Below are 22,914 nucleotides of genomic sequence, written 5' to 3' on the forward strand. Positions count from 1 at the left end.
TGCCCAGATCTGGAAATTTCCCCATTCTGGCACAGCCCAAGGGCAGCAATTTGCTGGCACAGAAATCCAAAACCCGTGGCAGCTTCCTGTTACTGGGTCTGGCACCACCCACATCTTGTGTTTCCTGCACCAGAACCCAGATTTGGAAATCTCCCGGTGCCAGCAGAGCCTAAATCCGCCAGATTTCTGTCACTGGCAACGACACCACCCAGATCTGGTGTTTGCTGGCAGTGCCAGTGCCCAGATCTGAAAAATTCCTGGTGCTGGCACAGCCCAAGTCCAGTGATTTGCTGGCACAGAAAGCCAAAATTTGGAAATTTCCAGGTTCTGGCTCCAGCACCATCCAGATCTGGTGTTTGCTGGGACCGCCAGTGCCCAGATGTGGAAATATCCTGGTGCCTTCACAGCGTGTTTGCTGGGACCGCCAGTGCCCAGATGTGGAAATATCCTGGTGCCTTCACAGCCCAGGTCTAGCAATTTGGTTTTAGCTAGCTGGGGCAGAGAAGTTCCTTTGGACTGTGACTTTCCTTTTTCTTGGAACTGTTTAAATCTGCTCTGGACTGAAAACCCAGAAAAAGACCGGCAGCTCACACCTGTGGCCCACCGAGCTCTGGGACGCTGCATTCCAGCACCAAAGAGACTTAGAAGAGACCGAGTGAGCCAACTACAAGCCACAAAAAGGACTTTCTGAATTTGCCATCTCTTCAGCACTGTCAGAGGTTTCATTTAATATTATTCATTTTTCATCCTTGTGAATACTTTACCTGTTAAATAAACTGGGTTTTTTCACTTTTCTCGAGGGAAGTCTTTTCCTGAACTAGTAGGGGGAGAGGCCGCTTGAACTTGCTTTCTAGATGGACCCTTTTGGAGGTTTCCTCCCAAAATTTGCCCTAAACCAGCACAAAGAGTCATCATGAAAATTTCACCAGTGGCATAATTTCCTGGTGGCAAATCTTGTGACAGAAGCTTGACCTTGTTCTCCATGAGAGATTCTTGGGAAGAGCAGACAGGAGAAGATTCCTGGAATACTGAAACAGCTTTCCAGAAGTGAAATGAAAATGAAAGAAACAATCCAAGATGTTTTCCTCTATTAATTTCTATGCTCCCCTTTTCCATGTAATTCCAGATGCACCTCACCTCTAAGATCGGTGACTTAGTGATTTTTAGACACTCTAAAATACCATGAGCCACACACAGTTTACCTTCCCCTGTTTTTACGGGAAAGCAACACTGGAGGCGTAAGTGCAGTGCTGGGGTCAGGTAGGAATCCTACACCAAGGGAAGGTGGCCCGACAGTGTTTGACCAGTCAGGGCTCTGCATCTGGGCTCACCGCTGCAAAGTTCCCGTGTTTGGACAGACTCAGGGGCTGTCCCTGGGGCGCGCGGGGCTCGAACGTGGGGCTCGTGGGGCGAGCGGGGAACGGACACGGGGACGAACTGCCCCGGTGCTTCAGTTGCAGCGGCGGCAGCGGCAGCAGCAGCAGCAGCAGCAGCAGCAGCGGCAGTGGAAGCACAAGGAGATAGAAAAGAAAAATCTTTCTCTCTTTCTTTCTCTTTCTCTTTCTCTCCCTTTCCCGCTGTCGGGCACCCTTCTCTCGCGGTCCCTTGCCCGGCGTCCCTCTCCTCTCCCCGCCTCCCTCTCCCCTGCCGGGCCGGGCCATGCCCCCGGCCCGGCCCCGGCCCCGGGCGGGGCTGCCCCGTGCCCGGCCCCGGCCGTCCCGCCGCGCTCTCGCCTCCGCCCGGCTCTGGCCGTACTGGCGGTGGCGCTGCTGGGCGGGCATCAGTTCCTGGTGCGGGGGCGGCATCGCCGCCCTTCGGCTCCGCCTGGCCCGAGCCCGGCCCCGGGCCCGAGGCAGGGTCCAGTCCCGACCCCGACCCCGACCCCGACCCCGACCCCGGCCCCGGCCCCGGCTCCTCCCGGGGCCCGCGGAGGACACAGGAGGCGCGGCCGCTCCCGCCGCCTCCGCTGCGGCTTCCCCGGCCCGAGCTCCGCCGCTCGGCAGCGCGGCCGCCGGCCCCGAGCCTCCCGTGCCGCGTTCCAAAGAGCGAACGCCTGGGCATGGCCGGCCCGGGGCGGCTGAGGGGCGCTCGGGGGCCGTTGCTGGCCCCGGGCCGAGCGCTGACAGCCGCGTCCCGCCCGCAGGGAAGGCACACCAGGCCCTGCAGGAGCGGCACCGGCGGGGTTCGCTGCTGGGGCGCGGGCCAGGAACAGCCATGGAGCACAGAGCCCCGAGAGTGCCCAAGCTGGCCTGCGTGGAGGAGGAGGAAGAAGGCCCTGGAGCTACCCCAGCACAGGAGACGGAAGAGGTGGTGCCATTCCATCCACCGCAGGAGGGTGAGTGGCAGAGCTGGGCTGCAGGGCTGGAGCCATGCCATGCCATGCCATGCCATCCCATGCCATGCCATGCCATGCCATCCCCTGGGGAAATGCCCACGGACAGGATGGAAGAGGGGCTGGGCAGACACCCCGCAGTGGCTGTGCTCCATCCCCCTGGAGCATCCCGGGGCTCTCCCTGCCTGGGCAGCGCAGGGCTGGGCTGTGTTCTCTGGCCTCTCCCGCAGCCCCTCAGCTCTGGTTGCGCTTGCTCTTTGCCAGATGCAGCCCTGGAGCGCACACAAGAGCAGGAACGCACCCGTGGCCGCTTCCGAAGAACAGCGCAGGTACCTGCAGCCACCCCCACCTGGGCTGGGCCTGCTGTCCCTGCTCAGCCCAGCACCGTGTGTGGAGCACTCATTGCAACATCCCTGGCTTCTTGCCCTTCTGCTACAGATGGTGTGCAAATTCATGAAGAGGATTCGAGAGGAAGAGACCAGCGTCATGGGCACTGTGGTCAGAGCGTACCCTCCCATCTTCAAAACCAAGACCAGCGCTGCCCTGCTGGATATGCTTGTGGAGGAGGGACCTTCCAGTCCAAAGCAAGTAAGCAGCCTGTGGCCTGCCTTCCATCCTCCCAGCAATTGCTTGGCCTCCCAAGCCCCACCTGCTGCTCACTGTAAGCCTTGAGGTCATGGCAGTGTGGTGGCAAGGGAAGTACTTTTCTGGGGCAGCTGGGCACATGACTCCCTCTGGCAGCTTTCCAAGTCTCCCCTGCCTTCTCCAGGTGCCCGCCATGGTGAGGTACATCCACCAGTGGCTCATGGCCAATGAGTTTCCTGAGTACAACCTGTACAGGCCCCTTCTGGATCTGACAGAGGCACTGCCCGCTGATGTGGTGATGGCTCTCCTGTGTGTGGCCCCATCATGTGACAGGTATGGGGCCCACGTGCCCACAAGACTCAGGGCTCAGCAGCCCATCACCCTGTACAGGCTGTCCCAGTGGTCTGACAGACAGAGAATTCCAGGGCCCTCTGGCTCCTCCCTTTGCCAGTCCCCAGTGTGCTGCCATGCTCCCTCCCTGCTCTTCAGGGGCCAGTCCCCACGGGGCTGGGCTGCCTGCGTGCTGAGGGCCAGTGGGCAGAGGCAGGGCTGGCAGCCAGCTCAGCTCCCTGCTGCGGCCCAGGCCACAGTGCTGTGTCCCAAACCCCCCTGAGACAGAGCTCTGACCCCACAGAGCTGCTACCACCATGTGGAAGACCATCATGTGCTCATGCAGGACTGCAGAGACAGCCATGCTCGTACTCCTTGACGTGCTGGCCAACTGGCCAGAGCACAGCATGTGCACCTCCGATGGGGACCACACGGCTGTCCTTGCCCTGGCTGTGAGTTTCTGCAACTGGCCTTTGCTCAGCCCAAGCTCACCTCTCCATCAGGTCTCCATCCTCCCTCCACCATGGTGTCTCGCTGCCTCTCCCTGCTGGGCTGAAACCTGGCCCAGGGGCAGCTTCAGAGCCACCAGGCCCCGTGCTCCCCCTGCGTCTCCGCTGGCCTTTCCCTGCCACGCTTGGGCCCTGCCACATGGACACCTCGGCACTGAGCTCAGGCTGCTCTGTCCTTTGCAGGCAACTGTGGTGATGTGGAAGATCCTCCAGATGCCCTATGTCCCACATGTGGTGACCGTGCATTTCCCCCGCCTCTTTGTGCATCTGCTCTTCCAAGTGCTCTTCAGCACCTTGGATATGCCAGAGGCGGCCGATACCTTCTGGAAGGGATGCCAGCAGCAACACGGCCTTGCCACCAACCCCAACAGGTGCTCCATGCAAGTCCTCCTGTCCCTGCCACGTGCCCAGGGCAGGAGCCAGTGCTCCCAGCGTGACCTGGGCTTTGCTTCGCACACAGCTTTGCAGAGCAGACCCTGAAGGCCCTGCTCTGCCGACTGCACTATGAGGATGTTGTGGTGGCAATGGAAGACAAGCGTGGCTGGGACACGCTGCTCTGTGCTGACACCCACCACTGTGCTGTGGGCGTGCTGGCCAGGTAAGACGCCCTGCTCCCCAACTGCCCCTGGCAAATGTGCCCTGTGCCCGGGGTGCCCCACACAGTGGGGCCCCGTGGTCGTGGGCCACAAGGCCTTGTCACCAAGGGACGGCCAAGGAGACTGCAAAAGGCTGGGAGAGGGGCGTGCCCAAGAACAGCCACCTCCCAGAGGGCCTGGCTCCCCCTTGCTGGGTGCTGGAGAAAGGCCAGACCACTGTGAGTCAGTCCTGGCAGAGCTTTAGCCCTGCTGCCTCAGGGTTTTGCTTCCGATTTCCTCCTATCAGAGAAATGCACCACGTATCCAAAGCCTCGTGTTCCGCAGTTGCATTCCACCTGCTGGGGCTGCTCAGGAAAGACACGCTATGCTGGGATTTGGCCGCCATGGCGTTCCTTGTGGAGGTGAGCCTGAAGGCCAGCGCTGCCTGGCTGAGCTGCCTCCCGGCTCTCTGCCCTCTCGTGGCCGCAGCTGCCCGGGATGGTGCCCGCGCCCTGTGCTGCTGCCTGAGCCCGGCCCTGTGGGGCTCCCCCGTCACCGGCCTTGTGCCTCTCAGATCCTGGACTGCCTGAACTTGAGTGAATGCCGTGACAGCATCCTGGAGGTCATGTCCAAGAACCTGCAGAGCGAGTGCAGGGAGATGCGTCGCTTGGCCCTCAGAGGCCTCCTGGTGCTTGGCACCAGTGTCTCGGTGAGAAGAAGGCAGCGGCTGAAGCCGTGCTGCCAGCGTGGGGCTGGGGAAGGCAGTTGCTTGGCCTTGTCTGGCCTTGGGGCGCTGAGGCAGCTGCTCCCAGCTCTCCTGCCTCCCGCTCCAGCTGCTCCAGTGCTTTGGCACTGGCCTTTGGCCTCTGGGCCCTGCGGCAGCAGGATGGCGTTTCACACACTCATGTTCCACACAGGCCGCAATAAGAATGTGGAGCCTGCATGAAAGGCTCGTGGAGCTGCTGCAGGAAAATGACAGCAAGATGCTTAGGATGACCATGGTTCTCCTCAGCCGTTTGTTCCTGTGCAATGGTGCCCCGCTAGCCAGCCCCCTCGCCCTGCAGCTGGCTGGGGCGCTCCTCCCGCTCTTTGACAACGTAAGGCTCTGCGCCTCCAGCCACGGCCACCGGCTGCTGCCTGCAAACTTTGTGCCCTGTGCATTTTCAGGCCTGTGCCCAGATGGGTGTGAAGCAGCCGATGCTGAGGGCTCTTTTTCTTCCTTTCATATAGGATGATAGCCAGGTGCAGGCGTGCTCCATGTTCATCTTCCGAGAGATACTGTATTTTTCACCGGAAGAGGAAAAAAAGGCCCTGAAGTCATACGTGCACCAGAGCCTGCTCCCTCTGTTCTTCCACTGCAATGATGAGAACCAGCATGTGGCAGAGGTGAGGACTCCCCGGCTGCCGCTGGCCCTCTGGCAGGGGGCTTGGCTGCCTCCTGCTCTGGTGCCTGGCGGGCTGCAGCCTCCTCCTGGCCTTGGTTCAGGGACCTGTGCGGGTCCTGGGCCCTGGGCTCTGGTGCCATCTCCAGGTCTCTGCTGCTCTCCAGGCCTCCCGGGAAACGCTGCATTGTTCAGCCACATTCCTGCGCAGGAAGGATCTCCAACACATGCTGCAGCTGGGTCAGACCTGGAGGTTCGGCGAGGGCCTGGTAAGGACGGCCTGCAAGCCCCAGCCTCAGGCTGCAGAAGCCCCCTGACCGTGCTGCTCAGCGAGTGCGGCTGGCAGCTGCGCTCCTGCCCAGCGCTGCAACCAGGGGCGCCAGCCTGCGCCCCACATGCCGCTGCCTTCCCTGGGCCGCGCGGGCTCTGCTCCAGGCTCCCGTGGGCCCGAGCCGGGTGTCCATGGAGCCCCAGCCCGGTGGGGCTGCGGGCCGGCACCGCGGCTCCCTGGGCAGCAGCCGGCCCGCTGCCCCCTCCCCTCGGGAGCCCTTGGCCAGCGGCTGCTGGCCGCGCCTCAGGGCTGTGTGGGCAGGGGAGGCCGGGGCTGGGCGCAGGCAGCACCAGGCCCAGGGGCTGAGCCCGCGCCAACCCTTCCCTCCTGCTGCTCTCTGCAGCTGGCAGAGGACAGGAGCCGAGCGGCCGAGCACGTGCGCCGGGCCCTGCGCTACCTGGAGAGCCCACAGGAGCCCCTGCGAGAGGCGGCCATCAGGTTCATGGGTGAGCCACGAGCCCGGGCTCCCTCCCCGGCCCGCCGCAGCTCGGCCCCGGCCCCGCCTACTGCCCCGGCAGCGCCAGCCGGGCCCGGCGCCGTGGAGCCCCGCCTGGCCTGGGCATTGCTGCTGCCGCCCTCTGGCAGCCGTGCCCTGGGGCGGCAGCGTGCGCCAAGGGCCGGGCTGAGCCCTGCCGGGCCAGCAGCCCGTGTGGCCACAGCGCCGGCAGCGCCGCCGGCAGGGAGCTGTGCCGCTGGCGCCGTGACAGGCTCTGTGTTCACAGGCATGGCCGGGCGGCGCCTGAGGGGGCAGCAGCGAGAGCTGCAGCTGATCTGCAGAGGTGAGTGAGGGCAGCGGGCTGGCAGCGCGGGCTGCCGGGGGGAGAGCTGCAAGCCCTGCCCCGGCTGCAGAGGGCTCTGCTCCCGTGGCCAGAGCACACTGAGCTTTCAGGGCCACGTGGGCCATTGGTGGCCAGCAGCTTCGGCCTGATGCCCTTGCTCCCTGCTCCCTCCTGCCCATGGCAAGAGCCAGCTGCGATGGCCCTTGCAGGGGGCTCTCCTGGGCTCCCCGCAGATCCGGCTCTGACCTTGCCTCTGTTCCTCTTTCTTGCAGCCCTGGAACGCCTGACGAAGGACAGGAGCAGTGCCGTGTCAGCGCTGGCACTTGAAACACTGCATGTCCTCCTGGCAATACAGAGTGGGCGATATTCCACCATGCAGAGGCTGCAAGATCAGCTGCGCAGGGCATGGAGGACTCGGCCTCGCCTGTCGGGGCTCAGCTGCCTGCTCTGCCGGATGACTGAGGAGGAGGGCTGATCTGGGAGGCTGTCTTTGTTGGGGCAACCTGAGCCAGGGGTAATTTTCTTTTTCTTCAAGATTTTTCTTTTCTTCTTTTCTGTTTTTTATCCATATTGTAATAAATAAATTCTAGAGTATATTATAATGATATATATTATTATAGATTACTGTAAATACCTCAATTCTAGAATGTGTTATGATATACAGACTGCCAGGAGCTTTTCTTTGCTGCCCAGGGTGTGTGTGCAGGGCAAGAGGCAGGAAAGGGTGAAAAGGGTGCTTGTGCTCAGCAGCACAGCAGGCTGAGGGGTGGTGGGGCCCTGAAGGGGGAAAGGGTGCTTGTGCTCAGCCAGCTGCCCAGGCGTGCAGTGGGCAAGGGGAAATGGCCAGAAGCCCCTTGGCCTGTGGTGGTTCTGCTGAAGCCTTTGTGGTGCCGCCAGAGCGGCTGGGCAGGGCCGGAGCTGCGGGGATCCCTGCCAGAGCGGTGCCTGGAGATGGCCACAAGCCCTGTGCCAGGCAGGAAGCGCCATCCGTGTCCTCCTGCCCGTGTGCTGCTGGCTGCCTTGCTGAGGGCTCCCAGGTGCCTCTGGATGGGGCTGCTCTGGAGCTGCTGCCGGGCAGCTTGGCCGGGCTGGGGCAGAGCCTGAGGGGCTGGGGCGCTGGCGAGCCCTGAGCAATTGGCTGTCAGAGGCCATAAGCAGCCCTTGTTTGCTTTGGGACCACCGTGATTTTGGGGGGCAGTGCAGGGGGGAAGAGAGAAAGAGTGGGCTTCCCTCAGCCATGGCTGGGTTTTTCCCCGCCATGTAGGAGTTGGGCCTTCCTCAAGGCCCTGACAGAGATAAGAGTTTTTACTGTTTTTCTTGTTTTGCCTTTTTGTCTCTAATCTCTTTTCAAGAATGTGTTGTTTGTTTTTCCAGAGGAAGTGATCAAGGTGGTCCAGTGTGGATGGGGAAGTGCTTGGGAGCAGCTGTGGTGTGGATGGGCCGTGCTCGCGGAGAAGGCTGTGGACATGGTTTGGGAGCAGCTTTTCTTCCAGCCGTGGGTGGCGTGAAGTGGGTCCCTGTGTGCTTGGCAGGGTGGGATCAGAGCTTTTGGGAGATGGCAGCGAGCACAGGAGCATCCTGCTCTGGGCAGCTGCTGAGGGCTGGATGTGCCCTGGCTGGCTGCAGGCTGGGCACATGTCCTGTCCTCCTGCTCTGCTGCCAAAGGCAGCAGGGATGGGCAGCTCTGGGCACAGCTCTGGGCACAGCCAGCATGGCCTGGGCACCGCGGGCCTTGGCACAAGGGGACAGGAGCCCTCAGCTGACGGGCGGTTTCTGCTTTCTCTCCTTGCAGCCGGGCTCTGCGGGTGCTGAGGCTGCTCTGGGCTCTGCCAGGGCTCTGCTGGACTCAGCCCTGGGCCCAGCTGGGCTGGCTCTGCCCTCACATTGCTCTGACAGCTTTGCATCAGACGAGCCCGTTGCGAGCACAGCGCCTGAGCTTTCTGCTTTGGCAGGTGAGTGAGACTCTGCTGCAGGCCCAGAGATTGCAGCTGGGGACACACATCCAACTGGCAAGGACCCAAACTCTCCACAGTCCCAGCTGAACGCCTGGATCTGCACAGGGTGTTTGTCTGTGCCATTCTTCCTTCTTGATTGGCTGGAATTGTGCAATTGCACTTTCTTCCTCCTCTAGAAGTGCCACGAGTGGGCCAAAGCTGGCGAGTGGGCCGTGCTCCTGAGGCAGTGCAGTCTGGAGCTGATGGATGGAGAATTGCCCTTCTGCACTGCCAAACCAGAGCAAAAAGCTGTCAGTGGGACTTTGTGACTCTAAGAAATCCCTGGCAGTTTCAAAGGGAATGTGCAGATCATTCCCAGGCTGAGAAGGAAGGTCATCTTCTCAAGGATTTGGGCTTTGACAGAGTTTAGATTCCCAATCCTGCTTGGAGCTGGCAGGGCACAAAGCAATTTCTTCTTCTTTCACACCAATTTCACCACAATTCAAAATTGCAGTATTGGAAACAAACCCGAAAATCTTTTTTAAAAAGGTTACTGAGGCCAGTAAGATGGATCCATGCCATTACCACATTTACAAAATAAATACCTGAGTTCTCTTTTTAAGAAAGATCAGTTACCTCTTAATCCAAAGTTATGCACTATTTTTCTTTACACACTTGGGTTTTGTTTTTATCTTTCACATTCTCTTCTGTGTTTTTATTAATTTCTTTGTCTTTTTTTTTTTTTTTTAACAGAAAACATGTCCTACAAAAGGAATATCCTTTGCTCCTGGTTCCCGTGTGGAGCAGCTCCCTTCCTGCTGGCTGAGCTGCTCAGGCAGAGCCCGGCAGCTCCTGGCCCTGCAGGGCTGAGGCTTTTCCCCGTTGCTGGGCACAGACTGATGGAGCAGCACTGCTGAACACGGGCACACGGAGGAACCAGCAGCAGCTGCCTTTGGCCACCTGAGGCTCCGAGGCCCAAACTCTGAGCAGCCAGGGCTGGAAGAGACTGGCAGCATCTGATCCCTGACTCTGGGCCAGGGCTGCACAAATGACCCCACAGCAGCAGCAGCAGATGGAGCTGACTTTCAGCACAGCCCCTGCCCCTGTTCCCTCCTGTGTGCAGTGGTGTCACAGCAGCCTGAGGCACCTGGGATCCCCCAGTGCCAGCAGGGACTTGAGATGGCAGCCCTGGGCTCCTGGAGGCTGTGCAAGGAACGGAGCTGGGCACTCCCTGTCCATGGGGAGCTTGCAGATGGAAAAGGCTGCTGTGCCCAGGCAGCTCCAAGGGCACAGCAAGGAGGCTCTGGAGCACTGGATCTGGGCCAGTGCCACAGTCCTGGGCAGCAGCCAGCCAGCCCTGGGGGAACAGAGGGCACAGCAAGAGGGACAGAACCAGGCAAGGGCGGAGACTGGGAAGAGCCAGGCCCGGGAGCAGGAACAGCTGCTCCATTGCACTCTTGGAGAAAGCTCTTGGCTGGTTCAAAGCGCTGAAAGGCGTGAAGGGCAGAGAGGAGGCCACAGCAAACAATGCTCCTGTTTGCACAGCCTCCCCTCTGCGTGTCCCAGAAGGAATTGGATGGACTGTGTTCTTCTCTCCGAGTCGTCTCGTTCAGCATGAGCAGCTCAGCACCAGGAGCTGAAGGAGCTGAAGCCTCAGGCCACAGGAGCTGGGCAAGAGGAGACTTTTGGAGCAAAGTAATGCTGCTAAAATAGCCCCAGCTGAATGCAGTGGATAGAATCATGGAATCACAGAATCCTTTCTGTTGGAAAAGCCCTCTGAGCTCACCCAGTGCAGCCACTCACCCAGCAGTGCCAAGCCCAGCACTAAAGCACGTCCCTGAAGTGCCAAGGCCTGGACAGCAGCCCTGAGTGAGGCCTGGACAGCAGGCCCTGAGCCAAAGGTGGCCTCTGGATGAACCTTCCAAGCAAAGGTTATCTTTGTATCTGCTCCCTAATGAAATATGCATGGTCATTAGCACTGTGATAGATGCAGCCACTCCTTAGTGAACCATGTATTGAGCTTTCTGTATTTAGAAGCCAGACAAGGTCATGAAATCTGACATCTGGCCTTGTTTGGGGCTGTATGGTCAAAGTCAGCTCCCTTGGTTCCTCCTTGAGCCCTGGCCAGGCTTTGGGAGGGGCCCAAGAGGAGGATGAAACCAGATGTTGCCACACTAGCAGTGCTGTCAGTTTGTTCATTCAGCACTGTCAGAGCTGGGCCCTCTCCCAGCAGGGTTGGAGCCTCAGCTGGGGCTGGAGGCCCCTGCAGGAATTGCCAGTGCCCAGGAGTGGCTCTGCAGCCCTTGGCTGTGACAGCTTCCCCAGCTGCTGTGTGCATCTGGGGCATGGTAAAGGCTGAGGGTAAATGCTGCTGGATCTTTCTTAGTCACTGCAGGCAATCTTTGGTGGGGATGATTGGGTGCATTGCTGAGCTGCTCCTTTTGTGATTCTTTGCTGCTGTGAACTGCAGGAAATGACACTGATTCCTTCAGTTGGAATCTGTCTTTGGTGCTGACTTTGCCCACTGGTGAAACCAAACTGGCACAGTCTGGCCAGATCCCAGCAAAATGTCACTTGTTCAATGTCAATGTGAGGAATCAGTGCCATCAGAAATTCCCAGATGGGAAGCCCTTCCCTGGAGTTCCCTGGCTCTGGAGTGGGCTGAGGTCGGAGCCCCGTGGGAGCAGTGGGGCAGTCGGGTAAAAGAAGCTGCAGCCCTGGATGTCTTCAAATGCATCCAAAAGTTGCATATGGAAAAGGAAAAGACCTTGTGGGTTTGGGCAGACAAAGGTGAATTTGTTGAGAGTACATAGGAAACAGCACCTTCAGAAGGAACAATTATTGTTGGAATGCTCCCACGTGGAGCAAGAGAAGAAGGTTTTTTTCTTGAGCTCAGATGCATTTGTGCAAGTGAAATATTGATATATTGTATCATTATATACCTATTTATAGTATAAGACATTAATATATATATTTATATATGTATTTATATCTTTTAATATGTATCTATATATTGATATGTCTATATCAATATCTACATGAAAAATAGGAATAATGTGAAATAGTGCTGACATTACTAATTTGGTAGCTTTGGCTGCTCAGGGATGTAACACTAAATACCCTACAGAACAGGATTGGCCAGGACCCTAATGTCAGTGGTCAACTTTGTGAGATTGTATACAATGAAAAAAGGAGGAAGGGAGGAAATTGGCGATTTTTACAGGGTGTGCTGATACTGTGATGCAGAGTGCTTTGTCTGTTCCTGTGAAAAATACAGTGATTAAGCCTGCAGGGTTTTTCATGTACCAGACTATCCACAAGCTGCAGGATCAGTTGCATGGGTGAAGGGGTTGTTAAAAGAGCAGTTGGAAAAATGAGGAGATGGGAACCTTTGCCCATGGAGAACCCATCTCCCAGATGTGCCCCATGCCCTCAACAATGGCCCACGGGGGAAATGGAAACCCCCTGGCTGTGCACGGCTGCCCCCAGTTTGCAAATCCAACCATGGGCAGTGAGACTTGGGCTGCCTGGGAAATTGTTCTGGCTGTGATGGCCCCTGGCAGGGCCAGCCCAGAGGCTGCAGGGCTGGGCCTTCATGCATTGGAATTAATTAGGATAAATTCAAAGCAAATGAGAGCTATCAATACTGAAACAGGAATTCAGATTCCTCCAGGACACTTTGCTTTGGTAACTGCTCCCTTGGAGCTTGGCCTTGCAAAGTGTTCCTGTCATGGCAGGAGGAATTGATGCAGAATATCCAGGAGAAATTACAGTAATTCTGTTAAACAATAGTGAACAAGATTGGATTATTCAACCCCATGACAGGGTAGCACAATTATCAATATTGCAATTTTAAGAACGATTGTGAAAAAAGGAGATCCAGCTCCAGTCACCACCGTTTGTGGAGATAAAGGGTTTGGATCCAGCAGCCCTAATAATGGAGCCAAAGTGTGGGTCCGGAGGCCAAAAGGCCCTCCCGAGGCAGCTGAAGGAGCAGCTCCTAGGAAAGACAACTCTGAGTCCTGAAACCTGGGCATGAACAATGGGAATGTGTCCCTGCAGCCAAGGATTGTGTGTGAGAACAAGTAGATCTGACAGGATATTGTTTTACACATGCTGCCAGACCAGATCTGCCTGTTTGCCCCAAGGGCCCCTTTGGGAAATGCTCTGATCCACAGGGCTCCATGTGAAGGCTGCTGTGACACTGAGGGACTTGCACAGGAATTGCATCCAGGAGCCTGGGTGCCCCTCAGGGACTGGGACCCGGCCCCTTCCAGCCAGAGGGGAAAGGGCCCCCCCAAGCCTTGTTAGCCACAGACAACATGGTAAAGCTGAACAGCAAAGGGCCTGGGGGCATTATTCTGGAATTAAAAAGGTGCCAGCTCCATGGACCACAGAATTCTTGTTCCTAATGTGAATGAGATTGAGAAAAAAGAATGAAGAACGGTGTCACTAAAGTACTACTGATGTCTGTAAGGTGTCCTTGATAGTCAGCCAGAATCTTTGTCTGCCACAAAAACCTCTAGTGTTTCACCAAGGGGTTAGTCATCAAAATGTAATGATGAGTTATGAAAATGTAAAGATCAGGGTAGGCAAAGTGCTGCATGTCACCAATTGCTGGGTGTGTTCTCAGCTGGAGTTGGCAGGAATGGGGCTCCCTTGGAGGGCCCACCCTGTGGGGTGGCCAGAACTCTGTCCATGGGCTCTGACTCGTCACTGTCATGGAAGGGACAGTTAAAGAGAACACAGGAATACAATGATCACTTGGACAGGATTCCCTAAGATTTGCCTTCAGGAGAAACCAAAGCCTGTTCTAGTTCCAGAGGCCACAGTGTGAGAGGATTTCTGTGCTTTTGCATCACTGCCAATGTCAGTAGAACTTGGGCTGCTGGAGCTGCTCGGTGTCAGTGTCACACCACTCTTGCCTGCAGGGCCACCATTTTGGGTCCTTCAGGATCAACCACAAGGAAGAGTTGGGGCCCAGAGAACATTTTCCCCCCAAGGAATGCCTTGGCTTTCAGCAAGCAAAAGATTCTGGTTCACCCTGTGGCCCATGCGTGCTGCCCCATCGTGTGGAGTTGACATGAATAAGCTGAATGGATGATTAGATGAAGTAGCAAATGATGCTGTTAAAATGTCCAATAGCACATCCTGTGAGCTCCAACAAACACAACTGGGGACTCCACAGAACCCCATGGCCTTGGATGATCTGCCTGCTGGCCAAGGAGGAGCCTGGGCTCTCATGGGACAGGAATGTTGCACTGCTCTCAGCGATGGGTTTGAAGGCCAACAGTCAGCAATCACCTTGACACAAAGAGCAGTAGAAGAGTGGCAGAAAGAAGAAAATTCTTCTTGCTGGGATTGGCTTCATGGCTGCCAAAGTGGAGGCTGCTGTGACATGCATTGGTGGCAGTGCCTGTCATCATTGCAGCGTGTGCACTTGGTGCACTCTGACATTCCATGTTAGAGTTGTTGTGATGCTTTGTGCTGGGAAGTGGAGTATTGAGACTTGTCTTAAAAGAGGCAGTCTCTAGAACAGAGAGGCATTTGATAAATAACAGAGAATACCAGCAACTATTTAGGCATGTTTTAAAAGGAAGGTGAATAGCTCAGAGTAATGCAATTAAACAGCACTTAATTGAAGCACAAGAGGAGATGCCTTTATGCCTAATATCTCAATCTAAACTGTGTTATTGAAAGAATGGTTAGGAAGGTTGTAGCTCATTGTAGGTCCCAGGACTGGTCAAAGTCCCAAGGCCTGAACAGGCCCTGAGGCAAAGTTCACCTCTAGATGAACCTTCCAACCAAATGTTCTATTTGTATTCACTCCTTAAGGAAGCATTATTAACAACATTATCAGTGCATGTGTTCCTTGATAAAACATGGATTTATCTTTCTGTATTGAGAAACCAGACCCGGCCCCATCTGGCCTTGTTTGGGGCTGAAGGATCAAAGTCAACTCCCTTGGTTCCTCCTTGAGCCCTGGCCAGGCTTTGGGAGGAACCAATGAGGAGAATGAAACCAGATGTTGCCACAGGAGCAGTGATGTCAGCTTGTTTGTTTAACAGTGGAAAAGCTGTGTCCTCTCCCAGTGGGCTTGGAGCCTCCTTGCCTGCAGAGGTGGAGGCACCTGCAGGAATTCCCAGTGTCTGGGAGTGGCTCTGCAGTCCTTGGCTTCCCCAGCTGATGTGTGGGTCTGGGTGATGGTAAAATCTGAGGGGAACTGCTGATGGATCTTTCTTTAATCACTGCAGGCAATCTTTGGTAGTCATGACTGGATGGATTGCTGAGCTTCTTTTGTAATTCTTTGCTAATGATGATGTGCTTTGCTGAGCTTATCCTTATGTAATTCTTTGCAGCTGTGCATGCTATAAATGACACAATTCCTTAAGTTGGTGTCTGTGTCTTTGGTAGTGACCCTGCCCACTGGTGAAACAGGGCCCCCTCTTGCCTAAGCGTTACCTGGGAAGGCAAAAGCCCTCGCTCCAAAATTCCCCCCTTCCTCCTTGTTTCCCCCCTTCATACCCTGAGCATGATGTCCTGTGCTCTGGGCTATGCCCGGGGTCAGTTGGGGTCACCTGTCCTGGCTGTGTCCCTGCCAAGCTCCCCCGCAGCCCCAGCCCCTCCCCAGCGTGGCTGGACGAGGGGCAGGACAGGCCTTGGCTGTGCTGCAGCTCAGCAAGAACAAAACCATCTCTGCGTGCTCAGCCCTGTGCTCAGCACCCGGCCCAGCAGTGTCTCAGTGCCAGGGGCTGTGCCCTCAGTGCCTGCCAGGGCTTTCCATGGCAACTGCCAGGCCAGGTGACCCAGGTGTCCCCCCCAGTGCCGGTTGCCATGGAAACAGTGCCCAGCCCTGCCCCTTTCTGTCTGGCTGACCTGGCCTTTGGCCCTGGCAGTGCCCTTGGCTGCTGGTTCCTGGTGCCTGAGCGGCCAGCGCGGCACAGGGCAGGTGGCCATGGCACAGCCCCCAGCAAGGGATCCCCTCTGGCTCTGGGCACTGACAGCAGCCCTGAGCAAGGGGCCCAGGGCAGCTTTCCATGGCCACCAACCATCACAACAGCTCCAGGCATTGGTTGCCGTGGCACCTGGTGGCACCAACGAGTGTCACTCCAATTGTACCTGGAACAGCCCTGGCACTGCTTTGTCCTGAGGATTGCCATGGCAGCTGAGGGCAGCAACAGCTGGGGCCCTGCAAGGGCCCTGGGGCAAACGAGAAGGAGCAGCAGAGCAGGGGCTGATCCATCCCCAGTGCGCTGCACAGCCCAGGGCAGCGTCCCAGAGCGTCCTCATGCAGCTGCCAACAACATCCCCCCTCTGCAGCCCTGGCCTCTCCCCCAGCTCACACAGGTGCCCCATCCTTGCAGGCACAGACACGGCAGCACTGGCTCAGCAGCCCCTGTTTGCATTGCCCACAGCAGGGGGAGCACCCCCATGCTGTTGCTGTGGGGACATGAACCTGAGGGAGCACAAATGCCATCAGCCCTGGGGCCAGCAAGGGCTGGGGGACAGCAGGGAAACCACTCAGCTTTGTCCTGGCCTCTGCAGTCAGCCAGAAAGTTTGTTCCCATCAGCTGGGAGTTTCCTGTGCCACTGCAGACACTGTTGCTCAGAGCCAGGGCTGCCTGGCAGCCACCCCCAAACTGCCCTGAGCATTTCCTTTGCTTCACCTTTGCTTTCTTTAGTCTTTCCTTGTGCAAATTTCCTCCCATTGCCCACCCCCGTTCCCTCCCCTGCAAACAGCTCATCCCTGGTTGCCCTTTCCTCTCTGGCCCCACTGCCCATTGCAGTTCCTGACTTGGCCCCATGGGAACGTCCCTTGGGCAGCAGGATCATCCTACAAGTGCTGCAGGAATTGTCTGCAGGCTCCTGCAGTGCCTGCTGCTGCTCCCTTGCCAGAGGCACCCCAGGCCAGGGGGGCACATCTGGGCTGCTATGTCTGCCTCTGGGGCTCCCTGTTCTGGGCAGTGAGGAGGAGCTGCACAGGCTCTGCACGACTGACAGGATGGGCTCTGGGGCTGCCAGGAGAAGCTGAGGGACCTGGGCTGCTGGAGCTCCTCAAGAGGAGGCCCAGGGCTCATCCTGCAGCTGCTCCAAGGGTTCTTTCAGAGAATCCCAGAATCAGCAAGGCTGGAACAGGCCATGGAGATCATCAAGTCCAACCTGTGCCCTGACACGGCCTTGTCTCCCCTGGGCCTCCTCTTCTCCAGGATAAACAACCCCAGCTCCTTCAGCTGCTCCTCAAAGCTCTTGTGTTCCAGACCCCTCCCCAGCCTTGTTGCCCTTCTCTGGACACGTTCCAGCCCCTCCATGTCCTTCCTAAATTGGGGGCCCAGAACTGCAAATAGCACTCGAGGTGCTGCCCAAGCAGTGCTGAGCACAGGGGAACAATCCCTGCCCTGCTCCTGCTGGCCACACCATTCCTGAGCCAGGCCAGAAGCCATTGGCCTTCTTGGCCACCTGGGCACACTGCTGGCTCATGTCCAGCCTGCTCTCCATGTGTCCCTGCAGGTCCCTTTCTGCCTGGCTGCTCTCCAGCCCCTCTGTCCCCAGCCTGTAGAGCTGCAGGGGTTGTTGTGGCCAAAGTGCAGGAGCCGGCACTTGGACTTGTTCAACCTCACCTTGTTGGATTTGCGCCCTGGATCCAGCCTGTCCAGGGCCCTGTACAGAGCCCTCCTACCCTCCAGCAGATCCACACTCACATCCAGCTTGGTGTCATCTGCAAATTTGGTGATTTTCTATTCTTTTTCACACATGTGGTAATCATTTCCCCAAAATCATTAACATATTTCCCCTCCTCTTAACCCATGTGTTCTTCTGTCCTGGGCGTCTCTCTGCTGGTCCCTGGTGCTCGTGGAGCCCAATGTTCCCGTGGGCCTGGCTGAGCTGGCAGGACACTGAGGCTGCTGAACTTCCAGTTCTCCTTCTCACACAATGGGCATTGAGTGGTCTCCACAGGCCTGGGGTTGTGGAGAACAAGCTCCAGGTGTCAGCTCAGCTGGTGGAGGCAATTTATCATCTGGTAACATGAGGTCACAGAGTGGGCTGTGACATCACAGAGTGGATCATGTGAGGTCATCGAGCAGCTGTGGCATCATAGACTGCATCTGTGACATCACAGATCAGGCTGTGACATCACAGGGCAGAGGTCTGACATCACAGGGCAGACTATGACATCACAGACTCTGGTGTGACATCAGAGAGCAGCTGTGTGACATCAGAGAATGGTCTGTGACATCCCAGAGGGGCTGTGTGACATTAGAGAATGGGCTGTGACATCACAGAGGAGGCTGTGACATCCCAGAGGGGCTGTGTGACATCCCAGCAGGGCTGTGTCAGGTCACTGGGTTGCTCACTCTGCCCCAGCTCCCCCTCACCGTTTCTCCCAACAAGTCCAATGCTGTCCATGCCCAGCAGGGTCCCTGTCCCCCGGGATCCCCCCGGCCCACCTGGAGCCACAGCCTCCACCAAAGGATGTTCCACAGGATCCACCCCAGAGCCCGACAGGGGCCAAGGGGCCAGGGCTGTGTGACCAGGACATCAAGGACGGGGATTATCCAGGTCACTGTGGCCTGGGTTGGGTTGCCCAGGGCAGGAAAGATGTCTGGCAGCTGGAGCAGGGCCTGGGAAGGGCCTCCAAGGTGGGGCTGGAGCCCTTGGGCTGTGAGCAGAGGCTGAGGGAGCTGGGCTTGTCCAGCCTGGAGCAGGGAAGGCTGAGGGGCTCCTCATCCCAGCCTGGCAGTGCCAGCGAGGAGGGGATGGAGAACACAGAGCCAGGCTCTTCACAGGGGGGCTGGTGGGAGACAAAAGCCAATGGGTGGGAGGGGAAAGAGGGGAGATCAGCCAGGGCATGAGGAGATGAAATGAGTCAGGCTGCTTTCAGCATTTCCTCAACACCAAGAGCAGCCTGACCTCCCTTCTCCATCCACCACTGGCAGCTTTGCAAATCAGGAATTGTTTGAGCTGTTTTGCCCCCACACCAGGACGAGCATCCTGATACAAGAACTTAATTGTGTTTATATCTATTACCACGTTTGTCTAAAATTAATTTTAGTATGGAAATCACCTGTGGATGGTGCACTCATCAGACGCTACTGGGACATTGCACATAGCTCAGGGAGGAGCGTGATTGTTATTAAATTGTGTCCTGTTCAACTATGGCCTGCTGGCCGTGAAGAGAAACTTTCTGTGCCTCTGAGTCCCACCAGTTCCTGACCCCCAATGGACACAAACCTGATGAGTTGTGGTTCCCACTCCAATGGTGGCACTTGGACCTCCCTCCATCCCCAGAGCAGAGCTCCCTTGTCCCAGAAAGTCCCTGGCAATGCAGGGATGAAGGAAACAGGACAGGCTGTGGGGATCAGGTGCAGGGCACAGCCAGGGATTCGGGGTGATTGTGAGCCCAGGGCAGGACCCGGCCCTTGGCCTTGGTGAACCTCATCCCATTGTCCTGGGCCCATGGATGGCTCCAGCCTGGCCAGATCCCTCTGCAGAGCTTCCTGCCCTCCAGCACAGCCACACTCCCACCCAGCTTGGGCTCACCTGGGAACTGACTGAGGGTGCCCTTGATGGCCTCATCCAGATCAGCAATAAAGAGATTTCACTGACCTGGCCCCAATCCTGAGCCCTGGGGACACCCCTGGATGTGACTCCATTCCTCAGCTGCTCTGAGTGCCAGGGGTTGGATGAGGGAAATGGTGGGGTGGGGGTAGGAACAAAGTGTGATTGATTGTCAGCCACAAAGGGTCTTGATTTTCATATCTGTTCAAAGTACATTAAGAGGTGCTGGGGATCAATATCAACTGGGGATTGCTGATATCAATCTATAAAGAAGAAAATAAATCAGGACAAAACAGTTCTCTCTGCTTTGTTTTCAATATGGTATATTCACTTATGAATATACTTCTGAAATCTAATTAACCACAGGAGAATTGAAAACTTTGATTATTCCCATGGGCTTTTCTTGTTTTGGGTGTTTTGAACAAGTGTTTATGAGCTTTTCTCACTTAATTCCTGAACTGAAGAGCTCAAGAAGAAAGAGGCCCCTGGAGTAGGAAAATTCATCAGCACCCTCCAAGTGGCTGAGGATCCATCCCCATGAGAGCAGCAATGAACAGAAATGGGCACAGCTTTGTGGCTGCCCCAGCTTTGGCATGGGCCCTGGGTCTGGAGCAGGAGTAGCTCTTGAGGGCCCCAAGGCCAGGGCTCTTGTTCTGCCCTGGGCAGATGGGATGGCAGCAGGGGCTGCAGAGCTCTCAGCACCTCAGCCCGAGGGGAGCAGGGAAGCCAGGGAGCCTCCTTTGGCCTTGGCCAGGCACCTTCCCCCATGGCTGGGGCTGAGTCCTGTGGCAGCTGCAGCTGCTGCTGTGCCCTTGCCAGGGGCTGAGGCTGTGGGGCCAGTGCCCAGAGCAGCCTGGCCTGAGCAGAGCTGTGGGGCCAGAGCCGGCTGGGCTGGGCTGGGCTCAGAGAGGCCATTGGTGCTGCCCAGAGCTCAGGGCAGCTGGCAGAGCTTGCAGGGAGCTGGGCTGGGCTCAGAGAGCCTGGCCCAGAAACCGTCAGTGTCCATCTCAGCCTGGCTGAGCGTGCAGGGGCAGGACTCAGGCCAGGCCTTGTGGGGCAGGGACAGCGCCTGTGCAAGGCATTGCAAACAGGCAAGTGGCCCAGAGAGGAGGCTGCTCTGTGCCCTTGGTGGCACGGACAGAGCAGGGAGGGGTCCCAGGACATGCGCCAGCCTCTGTGCCCATGCATTGGCAGCCCTGGCTACTGAACCCAGGTGTGCCCTGGGCTGAGTTTGGCTGTGGCCCAGCTCCATCCTCCTGCGGGGCTCAGGTCCTGTTCCTGGCCATGGCCATCCCTGGCTGCCTCTCTGCTGGCCCAGAGGCTGGCAGAGCCCGGGGCAGGGCTGTCTGTGCAGTCCCACAGGTGCCACGTGCTCTGCAGGAGCTGGCAGAGGCTGCCCAGCAGGGAGGCCATGGGGCACAGAGCCCCAAGGCTGCTGTGGGCACCATGGCACAGGGGCCGCTCCCAGCCGCAATGCTCCCGGCCTGGGCTGGGCCTGCACAGGGGCTGGGCCACCATGGCTGGGCCAGCACAGGGCCACAAAGGGGCCACGCAGCCGCTGCCGGGGCTGACAGCAAGGCCAGGCACAGACAGGGAATTGCTGAGCATGGCCTGCGCTGGCCAGGCCTGACTGTGCCAAAGGCAGAGCTCAGCTGCCCTTGGGGGCTGCAGCAACACTCCAGAGCCCAAAGAGCCTCCATGGCTGGGCTGGAGACCAAGGCTGCAGGAGGGAAATGCAGGGCTGCTGCGGGATGGAGAGGGCATTGAATTCCAGCACACACCTCAGCTCTCTGATGATCCTGGCACATGCTGGGCCCTGTTTCAGACTGGAGCAGGGCAGATGTTGATGGGACAGGGGCCCTGTGGGGCTGTCAGGGACCTGCAGCTTGCAAGGTGCTCTGCTGTCCCTCAGGGGATCTCAGAGAGATCCAATCCCAGCTGGGCACCTCAGGGCACAAGTGGCACTGCCTGTCCATGGGCACACAACAGATGTCTGCCTGGAAAGGGGCACAGGTTTTAATACTTGTACATTTCATAATATACAAGCAAATCTTTATTATCTAGGTCATTTGAGTACTTTGAAGAAATGGCAAAGTTTTCCCACCAGGTATAGGAATTTCCTGGATCTACGGGATACTTCTCCTGATGGCAGGAGAAGAAATACTCATCTTCCCATCTACCTTTGCCACCAACATTCAGTCTAATATTTCATTCCCTTCTTCCTTCAGATGTTTCCAGCTCTCCTGGTTAAATGGCCATGTCTAAGGACATCTCTTCATTTAGAGCAGCTTTGTCCTTCCCCTTGACCCCAGATTTCCTTCTGCAGCTGTTCTCTGGTCATTCCATGCTTGGCTGGCTTCATGCCTTGAGCTTCAGGGAGTTGCCCAATCTTTCAGAAGTTCAAATAACACTTTAGTCAGCATCTTAGTTGTATTTTTATCTTTTCTATAACCTTTTTTATGTCTTTGTCTAAAATCCTTCCTGTATGGCAATCCCTTGAGGGTGGTGGACATGTCAGATGTTGCTGGGATGTCACAAGGAGCTGAGGCAAGTGTTTTGGTGGTTTTAAATTTTATCATTTTATATTTGTTATATTTGCCATGAAGAGAAATCTTTCTGTGCCTCTGAGTCTCACCAGTTCCTGGTCCCTCCAAGGACACAAACCTGATGAGTTGTGGTTCCCACTCTAGTGGTGGAACTTGGACCTCCCTCCATAGCCAGAGCAGAGCTCCCTCGTCCCAGAAAGTGCCTGGCAATGCAGGGATGAAGGAAACAGGACAGGCTGTGGGGATCAGGGGCAGGGCAGACCAGGGAAATGAATGACTTTTGCATTTTACCGAGCTGTGCCTTCCCTTGGCTTTGCTGGCTGACAATAAATGAACATCCCTCTGGTCTCTGGCAGCTCCTTCTCCAAGGAAAATCAGGGGGAACTGGAGCCAAGGAGCTGAAACCTGCAGGTCCAGCCTGGGCTGGAGGGAGTTCAGATTTGCACAAGGCTGCTCTGAGTGCCAGGGCTTGGATGGGGGAAATGGTGGGATGGGGGTAGGGACAGAGTCTGATTGATTGTCAGACATAAAGGGTCTTGATTTTCATATCTATTCCAAATGCATGAGGAGGTACTTGGATTCAGTATCAATTGGAGATTGTACATATCAATGAATTTACAGGAAAACCTAAACAGGACCAAAAAATATTTCCTCACTGTCTTTGTAAATATAATATATTCACTTTGAATGCAGTTCTGAAATCTGTCCAATTAACCACGAAAGATTTGGAAATGTAAATCAGATTATTCCCAGAGGCTCAGCTTGTTAAGGTGTGCTGAATGTTAATGAGCTCTGGGGCACTGAATTCCTGAACTGAAGAGCTGAAGGCTGAACAAGCCTCTGGAGAAGTGGAATTCAGAGGCAGCCTCCAAGTTTTTAGAGTGTGTGGAGGACAACTTTTTGTCACAGCTGGTGAGTGAGCCCAGCAGGGGAGGGACTATGCTGGACCTGTTGTTTGGGATTAGAGATGGGCTGGGGGGAGATGTGGTGGTTGGAGGCCGCTTGGGGCATAGTGAGCATGAAATTATAGAGTTTCCAATATTTGTGAAATCAG

General features: G+C 56.6%; 1 protein-coding gene across 1 annotated transcript in view; it reads left to right on the forward strand.

The window, feature by feature from the left end:
- The window catches only part of LOC136570838 (zinc finger protein 271-like), a 430,233-nt gene that overhangs the window by 155,558 nt on the left and 251,761 nt on the right, over positions 1-22,914 (forward strand). The window contains exon 4 of the mRNA XM_066571243.1: positions 4,565-4,578. Within this exon, the coding sequence (XP_066427340.1) occupies positions 4,565-4,578 (14 nt within the window). The remainder of the gene's footprint in view (positions 1-4,564; positions 4,579-22,914) is intronic.

This window comes from Molothrus aeneus, unplaced genomic scaffold (genome assembly GCF_037042795.1).
Source record: "Molothrus aeneus isolate 106 unplaced genomic scaffold, BPBGC_Maene_1.0 scaffold_40, whole genome shotgun sequence".
NCBI classification, from domain to species: Eukaryota; Metazoa; Chordata; class Aves; order Passeriformes; family Icteridae; genus Molothrus; species Molothrus aeneus.